The sequence below is a fragment of the Sphaeramia orbicularis genome, chromosome 17 (assembly GCF_902148855.1).
Source record: "Sphaeramia orbicularis chromosome 17, fSphaOr1.1, whole genome shotgun sequence".
Lineage (NCBI taxonomy): Eukaryota > Metazoa > Chordata > Actinopteri > Kurtiformes > Apogonidae > Sphaeramia > Sphaeramia orbicularis.
The window spans coordinates 34,687,133-34,699,575 of record NC_043973.1 but is presented as its reverse complement, the minus strand read 5'-3'; the positions used below and the strand labels follow the sequence as shown (position 1 = coordinate 34,699,575).

At 37.6% G+C, this 12,443-nt stretch overlaps 1 protein-coding gene across 1 annotated transcript in view; it reads right to left on the bottom strand.

Moving 5' to 3' along the window:
- LOC115437396 (uncharacterized) overlaps positions 1-12,443 on the bottom strand; it is a 105,224-nt gene that overhangs the window by 22,845 nt on the left and 69,936 nt on the right. The window contains exons 28-29 of the mRNA XM_030160623.1: positions 10,902-11,089; positions 5,599-5,696 (exon numbers count right to left, since the gene is read on the bottom strand). Coding sequence (XP_030016483.1) covers positions 5,599-5,696; positions 10,902-11,089 — 286 coding nt within the window. The remainder of the gene's footprint in view (positions 1-5,598; positions 5,697-10,901; positions 11,090-12,443) is intronic.

Sequence of the window (12,443 nt, the reverse complement as noted above, 5' to 3'; positions counted from 1 at the left end):
TGTTCTCTTGTATATTGATGGGTTTTGTTGTTTTAGTTCCGTATCAGCCAACACAGTGGACGCTTATGCACCATCCCATACACTGTAATTCAGATCATTACTGTAACTTTACTGTTCTTGATAAAGCTGATCTGCAGTAACATGTTTGAGTGTAAATCAATTGTTATTTGTTAGACAAGGAGGTTTTTTTTTTGCATATTATCTCCATGAAGTGAGTAATTACTAGCATTAGAATATGTTAAAATGTGAGAAGACATCAGATTAGCAGCATTAAAAATGTTTTTATTTCATTGTTTTCATATCACTTTCTGATATTGGGTTTTAAACACATTTCTTTACTTCAAAAATTAAATGCATGGATATTTTTGTAACTCCATAGAAAAAAAAAACCTCAATCGCATTGTTTTTTTCATGGCTAAACACTGAAGAAAAAAATCTTGACTAAGGTTCTCATAATTCGTGCATGAAAGGGTTAAATATTTAGGTGTTACACTTGACCCCAATCTAAGCTTTAAAAAGCACAGTAAAAAGATGACAAAAATAATCAAATTTAACTGTGCCAACTTCAGATCTATCATAAACTCACTGTCCACTGAAGCGTCACACATGGATCTAAATGCACTGATAGCTCCACATGTTCTCTACTGTATAACCAGTTGGTCTCAGGTTTGTAAATCTGCCCTGAGACCTCTAGAATCATTGTATAAATATTCTCTCAAGATCCATGACAAGAAAAGGTGAGCATTCCATCACTGCTCAATTTTGTCCAAATAGAAGATCTTAAGCTTCAAAAATGTCATCATGTCTACAAATGTGTGTCTGTTGTTTAAGGTTATCCATAATTCTGCTGCTCCTCCCTTCAAAAGGTTTATTTCTCTGAGTTCTGGAAAAACATCTCCAATTACTCGATCAACAACATGCGGCGAGTGCAGGATTCAGAGACAAAATTCACCGTTCTCATGTGTGTCCATGTGAGAGTGGATCACATGACCAACAGAACTATGAACGGTTACAAACTATTACACATTCACACACATGGTGAAAAAACAGCTGCTGTCAAACCAAACCTGTAGATCTAATGGAATGTGATGTAAACATGTTTAGAGTGTGTGATAGACTGCAGTGGGACAGAAGAGGGAATGGATGGATGGGAAGGAATATTTTATACAGATGGAGTTAGAAATATGCATTTTTACTGTCCTTTAATGTTTTTGTTTTTATTAATATCTGTTTTTTACTGATATACAGATGGAGTTAAAAATCTGCTTTTTTTTTTTTTTTTACTGTTTTTTACTGTTTTAGTTTTTGTTAATATCTGTTTTTTAATGATATACAGATGGCGTTAAAAATATGCTTTTTTTTTTACTGTTTTTTAATGTTTTAGTTTTTATTAATGTCTGTTTTTTAATGATATACAGATGGAGTTAAAAATATGCTTTTTTTTAACTGTTTTTTACTGTTTTAGTTTTTGTTAATATCTGTTTTTTAATGATATACAGATGGAGTTAAAAATATGCTTTTTTTTTAACTGTTTTTTAATGTTTTAGTTTTTATTAATGTCTGTTTTTTAATGATATACAGATGGAGTTATAAATATGCATTTTTTTACTGTTTTTACTGTTTTAGTTTTTATTAATATCTGTTTTTTCAATGATATACAGATGGAGTTATAAATATGCATTTTTTACTGTTCTTTAATGTTTTAGTTTTTCCTAATGTTTGTTTTTTTAATGATATACAGATGGAGTTATAAATATGCATTTTTTACTGTTCTTTAATGTTTTAGTTTTTCCTAATGTTTGTTTTTTCAATGATATACAGATGGAGTTATAAATATGCTTTTTTTTTACTGTTGTTAATGTTTTAGTTTTTATTAATATCTGTTTTTTCAATGATATACAGATGGAGTTATAAATATGCATTTTTTACTGTTCTTTAATGTTTTAGTTTTTCCTAATGTTTGTTTTTTTAACGATATACAGATTGAGTTATAAATATGCATTTTTTTTTTACTGTTTTAATTTTTATTAATGTCTGTTTTTTTAATGATACCATCAGCCTGCCCAGGGACTACAGGTGGAAATTAGCACTAGTGCTAGAACCCGGAACACTACATCTGTCCTTTTTAAGGTTAATGTATATTGTGCATTGTCCCTGTCTAAATAAATAAATAAAATAAAAATGAAAATGTCTAGGGTTGCCAGAAATTTGTGGTGTTAAAATGGGGTCATGAGCAGAAAAAGGTTGGGAACCACATATTGAAAGGTTATTATATCAAAACAAATGTGTTGATGTTTCTGTTTTCTGCTGCTTGTTTCGTCTCCTTCTCCCTCCCCTTTAAGGATACAGTTGACCTCTCCCTGCAGCTCATGACAAACACCTATCTTCAGTTATGATCATCATCTCCTCCTCAGCAGATACACCTCCTAATCATTCTGTTCTGTGCACATCTCTACACTCCTTGTTGTCCTAAACTCCTGCTTGCTACTTTTGGATGGTGACTTGTGTTTTCTGGACTCGGCTACTGCCTCCGCTTCTCCTCGGCCACGGCTAATCGTAATCCTCATTTCATGGACAATAAACCTGTAAAGTCCAGTCCATCTCTTGGCGTCTACTTTCAGGATCCATTTCTAAATTACGAGAATTGGAGCCTTAACAGAAAAAATTGAAGAAAAGGGACATTTTCAGCAATAATATTACATGACGCTGTTTCCATGTTCAATATGGAGCCACTGAACTTCATATCTGATACTACTGGGAGGATGAGAAACTACATTTTACCTTAATTATTTCAATGTATTGATATGACTGATGGTTTAAAGGTTATTAAACATTTCAGATCAGTAAATGCTTTTGGCCTTTCCTCCTTCATGGTCCCACCTGACAGTGAACAGCTGAACTAAGTCTTCATCATTTCATGTTTGGTGAGGGACTATAACCAGAATGTGTTTTTAGAGCCAATTCTGAGTTTATTAACCTGTAAATGAGGGGTTTTTGGTTCCACGAACTTTAAACTTACTCTATGAATCTAACCTTTTCACAGTACCATTTCCTTACATTTCTGTGCATCTCTTCCCTCCTGTTCTCTGATTGGCTGCTTCATTCCCTATTCATACAGATGATATGACAGGGTAAACAAAGTGTGGATCTATGGTAATAGAATAATATTTACTTATTTAATTTTAACTTATTAACTGAAATATTAAACTTTCTGCAAAACTTAATTGTGCCTTGTGTCTTTTATATGCATGTTTTGTTTTGTTTTTCGAGAGTATCCTTTTTTGAGGCAATGACAATAAGGTCTCTTATCATATCTTATCTCATCTAATCTTATCTTATTTTATCTTATTTAGCCACTTTAAACAACAGACCCCACTGACATTCTCTTCCTTCTCATATCTGTCGCCACATTTGTCGTCATGTCCACCACAACTAAGTGTATTTGTGATATGTCTGCTTTTCTGTATGGTTTTCTTTTCTATTCTTTTCTATCTTCTGGAACAAATAAAGTCTAAGTTACCTTATCTTATTTTATCTTATCTTACCTTACCTTATCTTATCTTAGTTTATCTTATCTTACTTTATCTTACCTTACTTTATCTTATCTTATCTCATCTTATCTAATGTTATCTTATCTCATCTCATCTTACCTTATCTAATGTTATCTTACCTTAACTTATTTAGCCACTTTAACCTTTTCATGTACAGAGGTCACTACAGTGGACAGTTCTTCTCCAGCTGTTCTCTTGTATATTCATGGGTTTTATTGTTTTAGTTCCATATCAGCCAACACAGTGGACACTTATGCACCATCCTATACAGTGCATTTCATACCGTTACTGTAACTCTGCTGTTCTTGATAAACCTGATCTGCACTAACATGTTTTGGAGTAAATCAACAAACAAAACAGGGTTTTTTTTGCATATTATCTCCATGAAATGAATAATAACTAGTATTAGAGTATGTTAAAATGTGGGAAAACATCTGATTAGCAGCATTAAAAATGTTTTTATTGCATACTTTTCCATATCACTTTCTGATATTAGGTTTTAAATACATGTTTCTTTGCTTGAAAAGTTAAATGCATGAGGTCCAGCTGAGTGGACAGTTTTGTAACTCCTTAAAAAAAAAAACCTAACCTAAATTGCATGTTTTTTTCATGACTAAAGAGCAATAAAGAAACTCACTAAATCAAATAGTGAGATGGTCCAGTCGCCTGATTGGTCAGTCCCAGTCTTGTCCCGCCTCCCTGTACACTAAACAGGTACAGAGGATGGCTTCATCAGTTCTTAACAGTGACTCCCATCCTTTACAAGGTGAATTTCAGCTCCTTTCCTCTGGACGGAGGTTCTTAGTCCCAGGTGCAGGACACAGCGTTATAAAAATAGCTTTGTTCCTGTCGCCGTCACTGAGCTCAATAAGAAATAGTGACATTGCACTTTACTAACTTATTTAGTTATTTATTCCATTTCTTTGCTCTATTTATTATTATTGTGACTTCAAATTTTTAATTTTTTTTTTTATGTTCTTATTCTGGTTTTTATCCCAGATTGTTTTTATTTTATCTTTTCTGGTTTTTATTGTGTTTTATTGCATCTTGTTTTTATTTATTTGATCTTATTTATTTTATTCTTTTACTTATCCATGCTGCTATACAGATGAATGGTGGAACACTGAGCACTTTTTGTCCTGTCTTTTTGTCCTGTCTTTTTGTCCTGTCTTTTTGTCCTGTCTGTAGGCGTGATCAAGTGCCTGTCTTGAATGTTCAATGTATGTGTTGTTGTAACGCCAAGGCAATCACCTAGTCTGCAAAACAAATCTACCTACGGGTATAAATAAAGTAACCTTGACCTTGACCTTAAAAACACACAAATATTGTGACCAAGGTTCTCATAATTGCATGAAAGGGTTAAACAACAGACCCCACTGACATTCTCTTTCTTCTCATATCTGTCGCCGCATTTGTCGTCATGTCCGCCACAACTAAGTGTATTTGTGATATGTCTGCCTTTTCTGTATGGTTTTCTTTTCTATTCTTTTCTATCTTCTGGGACAAATAAAATCTAGGTTATTTTATCTTATCTAATGTTATCTTATTTTATCTTATCTTTTCCAGCAGAGATCAAAATGTGGCGGTCGTTCTAATGTGCAGATTTCGTGACCATTCTTTCATGTCCATAAATACATTCTTAACTGCATCATTTATTCCACTCCTCATTAACATTAGCCAGTAAATAGACTTTATAATGAACTGTTGTGTGGGCCTCTGACTGAATTAAGCTTCTTTTTTAATATTCTTTTAATATATTCTCCCTCTTACTTTACCAGTGTCTGACTTCTGTATGTTTATATATATTGTTCCATCAGTTACCCCCCTGGACAGGAGCTTTGTCATGGTGGAATCCGGTATTTCCCTGGACATGTCTTATGTGAGAATAATATAAGTTTTCACCCAGACATCCTCTCACTACAGTGTATACTGGGTGGCATCAGCAGCTATTACACAAGAAAGAAAATATCCTGCTTGAATGCTTTAAGCCATTTTAATAAAAGGATAGTTTCAGCATGTTTCATCTGGTCTCAGACATGTTTTGTACCTGGGGGAGAACTTGTAGACAGAAGCCAGCCGTTTCCTGACCCCAGACAGAGCCATCGCAAGCCTGGTCTCGACCCAGTGGTAGGTATGTTGACCTGCCTAAAGTACACATGACAAGAAAACATGAATATGCTTTTGAGTGTTTGTGTAAATGCACATTAATAAACTGGAATCTGAATAATCAGGATACAAGGGTCAAGACTGACTTCAATAGTTTCTGCATTACGCTCATAAAAACGTATTCATTATTGTTTTCATTTGTTATACTACATACCTGCTTCTCAATAAAAAAAATATGTGGAAGGCGGGTTTATCCTCTGTGTAAAGCTGTTGAGAACTACATGTAGTTTTATCCTCCTCAGACCCAGGAAATGTCAACAAAGTACAAGCTTTTTTGTTTTTTATTAAATCAGTGCCTATATTGGAAACATCATGATGCAGCAGTTTTTTCAGATGCAGTTTTTAACATTTTTATGGAACATCCTTTGTGATAGACAGTTTTCTTTTTTTTTTTGTATAAAGTTGTGAAACTCTTGTCTACAAATGTGGACAGAAAAGCCATAACTGGGTCTGAGGAGGTTAAAGTCATATTTGAACACGAATCACCTTCAGTTATTTATCTTTTATTGTCTTAAAAGCCTGATTAAAAATCTGATTTATTATTCAGATCTCTTTTTTTTTGGGGGGGGGGGGGGGGCTTGTGTTGTCACATATTATCAGATTCCAGTCTGAACTGTTCATCTTCCTGAACTGAATTGAATCATGAAACCACTGGAGTTACAAGTGTTCACATCATTCCCTTCAGTAAAAATATTAATACAATTAACACAATGCACAATGGAAAACTGTGCATTCACTTTATTTTTAAGATAAAATATGGCAAAAGACTGTATAATGTTCTAACATTTGCAGCAAGGAAAAATATTCTCTTGCAGTGGGTCAGTGACAAGATTCCTTCTATCTGTGGTTGGCGTAAAATAATTTTTGAACTGATCCCTCTAGAATATCTGACCAATATCATACATAACAGTGCAGATCAGTTCTACAGAGTGTGGCGTCCATTTTTGGACTATATTGGACCAGACCTCTCTTCTACCCTATTAAAAGGACTGTTGTGAACTTCAGTTATATTTATAAATGTGACTCACGTACATTGTAAGTCTGACCTACCACCTTCTGTATCAAGCTCTGTTTTTGTGTTTTATTTCTTATGTAAGAGCTGTCGTGTATGTTTTGTTTTGTGTGTAGTCTTTAGAAGACACTGTTTTGTTGAATGGGAAACCAAAAACTGCAATAAAAACAATGAAAAAAAAAAAAAAAGATAAAATATGGTATCATCAGTATTCATTATGTAGCAAAACAGAAAAAAAGTCTGTGAACCCTTTGAAAAATAAATGGTTTTCTTTGTAAAATGTGATCTAATTTGCATCGAAGTCACAGGTGCAGACAAATGCAATATTCTTCACCTAATACCAAACAAATACTTATAATATTTCATGTCTTTTCATTGTCTTAATATTGAATTGTTTGGGAAGAACACGCAGCATTATGTATGGCCTTAAAAAACGGGAACATGAGAACATCATCCCCACAGAGGAGAATGGTGGAGGGTGTGTTGCAATTTTAGACCATTTCACTCCTTCAGGGCCTGGACTACTTTCCATTATCAAAAAGAAAATTAATTCCCAAGTTTATCCACATACACAACAGGATAATGTCAGGGTGGATGTCTACTAACTCAAGCTCAGTAGAAGCTCAGTTAATGCAACACGACAATGACACTAAACATCAAACAGAATGGCTTCAGAAAAACATAATCCACCTTTTGGAGAGGCCCAGCCAGAGCCCAGACCTGAATCCAGTACAGATGCACACCAGACATCCTACAAGTATGGATGAGCTGAAACAGTTCTGGAATGAGGAATAGTCAAAAACTCCTCCAGAATGTTGTGCATGTCTACTTTAAGCGTTTGGTTGATGTTATTGATGCCAAAGGAGGATCAGCCTGTCAGTCAATCATCTCCTGAACCACTTTATCCTCACTAGGGTCACGGGGGGGGTATCCCAGCTACTTATGGGCGAAGGAGAGACACCCTGGAGTTACCAATTCATCACAGGGCTGACACATAGAGACGAACAACCAATCACATTCTCACTTATGGGCAGTTAAGTTTAACCTATCAGTGCATGTCTTTGGAGGGAGGAAGCCGGAGAGAACCCACGCAGACATGAGGAGAACATGCAAACTCCACACAGAAAGGTCCTGGTTGAAATCAAACCCAGGACCTGCTTACTGTGAGGTGACAGCGCTATCCAACCAGTTAAATTAAAGGTGGGGTGTGTAGAAGCCAGTAATGTAATAACAGCTTATAACATAATAACGGTTGATAATGTAATAAATTTGCTACTTTTAAAATGTAATAGGCCAATAACATAATATCTGGCCAATAACATAATAATAGACCTGAACCGATAATGTGATAACTTCTGGTCAATAACGTTATAACTTATTGGCTGGTTATTACGTTATTGTCCTGGTAAAAAAAAATTCTTTGCAAATGTAATAACTGAGCCAATAACGTAATAAGTTATAACATTATTGGCCAAAAGTTATTACGTGATTGGTCCAGGACTTTTATTACGTTATTGGCCTATTACATTCTAAAAATAGCAAATTTATTACATTATCGGCCGTTATTACGTTATTGGTTGTTATTAGATTATTGGCTTCAACAGGGCGCGAGATGTTTTCCTGGAGCATTTTTTACTATATTCCTTAAAATCCCATTCACATCCCAATTACAACTAATTAATTAAAAGCTCTAACACATAAATAAAAAAATGTAGTTGTGATAGGTTGTAGTAACATTATCTGCCTTATACAGGATTGCAGCGATTCAGATTATTACAAGATTAAGATGTAAAAACAAAATAGCTAAAATGTTTGCAATAAATATTAATTCATATTAATTCACATAAGTCTTAAAACAACAGGAATATAGTTAAAATGTTCATGTTACAATAATATCTTTGCCATTTCAGATAAGGTAATCTCATCCACTGAGCATGCCTGAAACGATCTGGGGTTGATTAGTTGTGTCTTTATTCACCTCTAGAGGGCTCGCGCCGTTTCTCCTCATTGCATTAAAGTGCACACTGAGGAAAACAACGGTGAATCACTCGTGTGATTCTATCTCCCCTGTTTTCAGGTAATTGTGGTCAACTGTGATTATAATGTGAAATGTACTTTGTTGAAGCATAAAACCGTTTGTTTGTTATAGTTTTTGCAATGCTAAAATAAGTTTTATTGTTGTTAACTGTGGCTGAACGTTGTCATGCAGTGTGTTGTGGGTGCACGCCGCCATCTTCTGTCTGTGCACGTTTGTGGCGCCAATATGTGGGGCTGGAGCTGCATAGGTTTTGACGTTGTATTACGTAGCCGTGGTTTTATTTGTTGTATGTCACTGTTGGCATTGCATTAAAGTGCACACTGAGGAAAACAACGGTAAATCACTCGTGTGATTCTATCTCCCCTGTTTTCAGGGGTACAACAGTCACCTGTGGAACGGACAGGACTGAAAAAACACTATCCAATCATTTTCAGCACCCAATTGAAATGATTGAACGGTGATATGTCTATCAAACTCAACTGTCATTTGCCCCCCCCCCCCCGCATGTATCGTGCATTCTCAGAGGCTTGGAGCACTGGTACAGGAAACAAAGCCAGAGCCAGAGCTTGGATATATTAGCTGTATTAGGATGGAAAGTTCACCAGCAAACTGTTTAGTCACTAACATAAACCACTAGGAAATGTAACGTTAGTCAGATAGGTCTGAACTGGGGCTGTTCTGGAAGAGGGAGGGGGGGTGGGGGGGTGGGGGGGGGTGGAGGAGACTGAAGGAGGTATGCATGGAGCCGCAAGCCAGAGCCGAAGCCTCAGCTTCAGCCTCAGCCAAGGTCGGAGCTGGAGCTGGAGCTGGGGCCAGGGTCGGACCTGGAGGTGGGGCCAGGTTTGGGGCCGGTGAATTGATGCTGTGCAGCACTTGTGAACCCTCGGGTACAAGCATTGTGCGTGCCAGTTCTCTGGAGGTGTGGCTTCAGAGGGACGTCTGAAGAAAGGGGTTTGGACTTTTGAACTGAGTATTTTCAAAATGCAGCTGCTGGAACCGTTTTTCTAAGATCTCAGACCCCACCTTTAAGTCAATTAAGTACCAGGGTCACTGGTGCTTCACAGACAGAAGGTCCTGGGTTCGATTCCAACACCAGTCCATGGGGGTGGGACATTTCTGCGTGGAATTTGCGTGTTCTCCCCGTGTCTGTGTGGGTTCTCTCTGGTACTCAGGCTCCTCCCATCATCCAAACACATGCTCTGATAGGTTAATTAGTTAATCTAAATCGCCCATAGGTGTGAATGTGACAGTGGTTGTTTGTCTCTATATGTTCAGTCTGTGATGAACTGGTCACTTGTCCAGGGTGAACCCTGCTTTCACCCATAAGTAGCTGGGATAGGCTCCGCCCCCTTGACCCTAGTGAGGATAAAGTGGGTTCAGCAAATGAATGAATGAAAGAAATCCAAGGGTTCACTTACTTTTTATAGCAACACTATGAATGTTTAATAACTTTGCTCGATAAAGACATGACATATTCTAATTCCTTGTGTGGCATTCAGTTAAAAAGCTCAGATTAAATCACATTGATGTTATGATCAATTCCTGTTGAAAAGTAGGACATTTCAAAGGGTTCACATACTTTTTCTTGCCACTGTATATGATTTTTTTGGACACATTTTACTGCTTCATTCATGCGCAAGCTATATTCTAGCTACTTTTTCCCTCTTGAGTGACTTGCTCCGGTGCAGAGTCATGATCAGTCTCCATTTAAAGTGATGTAAAAGTTGCATGAATTCTATCTGGACCATCTAAACTTACGTCACAATGAGAAAGATCAGATCTGTTTCTGATTCAGGACCATGTATGGAAGTGGTGTGGATCAGACATCAAATGATTTGTGCTGCACTTAACGTCATAGAAAAACCAATCACATATGAATGTAAAGATTAGATTTGAGCTACAGTGTGAGTGTCGGCTTTGTGATGAACTGGTAACATGTGCACAGTAAATCCTGCCTTTGACTAATGTGTGCTGAAATGGGCTCCCACTTCCCCGAAATCCTACACAGGCCTAAACGGTTATGGAATATCGCTGTCAAAAATATTGCAGTTGAGACCCATAACTCCTTATTCTCCGAGACTAAATGAATGAATAAAATTTTGCGACACATGTAAGAGAAATCTAGGATTCTCACAACATCCAAGGCGATGCTGAGTCCTGTAACACAAGCCTGAGCCAGAGGTCTCAGCTGTGGATTCTCCATTAAAGCCGGCAGTTCCTCCACCAGCCGCTCAGTCCACTGTGAGACCGCCTCCCTCCATAATGCCTCCAGCTTCTGGCCCTTCACGTCCTGGTACACACCTGCCAGAGTGGCCAAAGGTCCTGAGAATAAGCAGAGCAGCGTCAGTGTATGATTTAACAAGATGGTGAAATGTATGTGTGATCATATCATACATTCCTACACCGTCTGTGGACTGTATTTACTGTACAAATAAACCTGTAAAAACCTTAATGTCTATGTGTCCATATATGTCTGTGTGTACAGTGGGTTAAAAAAGTATTTAGTCAGCCACTGATTGTTCCAGTTCTCCTACTTAGAAAGATGACAGAGATCTGTAATTTTCATCAGAGGTACACTTGAACACACAAAATGAGAAAAAAAAATTCAGGAAATCACATTGTAGGATGTTTAAAGAATTTATTTGTAAATTATGGTGGAAAACAAGTATTTGGTCACCCACAAACCACAGATTTGTGTCTGTCCCAGAGCTGGACCTTCTTTCAGAAGCTCTTTTGTCCTCCACTGGTTCCCTGTATTAATGGCACCTGTTTGAACTGGTTCTGTAGAACACACACCTGTTTGAACTGGTTCTCTGTAGAACACACACCTGTTTGAACTGGTTCTCTGTAGAACACACACCTGTTTGAACTGGTTCTGTAGAACACACACCTGTCCACAGCCTCAAACAGTCAGACTTAAACTCAACCATGGACCAGACCACAGAGCTGTCCAAGGACACCAGGAAGAAAACTGCAGACCTGCACCAGGGTGGAAGAGTCCATCTACAATAGACAAGCAGGTTGGTGTGAAGAAATCAACTGTGGAGCAACTGGAAGAAAATGGAAGACATACAAGACCACTGATAATCTGCCTGGATCTGGGGCCCCACTGAAGATCTAATCCCATGGGGTCAAAATGATCATGAGAACGGTGAGCAAAAATCCCAGAAGTACACAGAGGGACCTGATGAAAGACCTGCAGAGAGCTGGGACCAAAGTACCAAAGGCTCTCATCAGTACCACACTAGGCCCAGAGGGACTCCTGCTCCTGCAGCGCCAGGCGTGTCCCCCTGCTTAAGCCAGTCCATGTCCAGGCATGTCCATCTGAAGTTTGACACAGAGCAGATGGAGGATCCACAAGAGGACTGGGAGAAGATCATGTGGTCAGGTGAAACCAAAATAGAACTTTTTGGTAAAAACTCAACTGGTTGTGTTTGGAGGAAGAATGCTGAGGTTCATCCCAGAACACCAGACCTACTGTGAAGCATGGGGGTGGAAACCTCCTGCTTTGGGGCTGTTTTTCTGCAAAGGGGACAGGACCACTGATCCATGTTCAGGGAAGAATGAACGGGGCCATGTGTAACCGGTGGTGTCGGACTCTGCGTTGTGTTCTTTTTTTAATGACGAGACCCGCACATACGTCTTTGGAGGCAGTCTCCGTTTATTGTTCATCAGC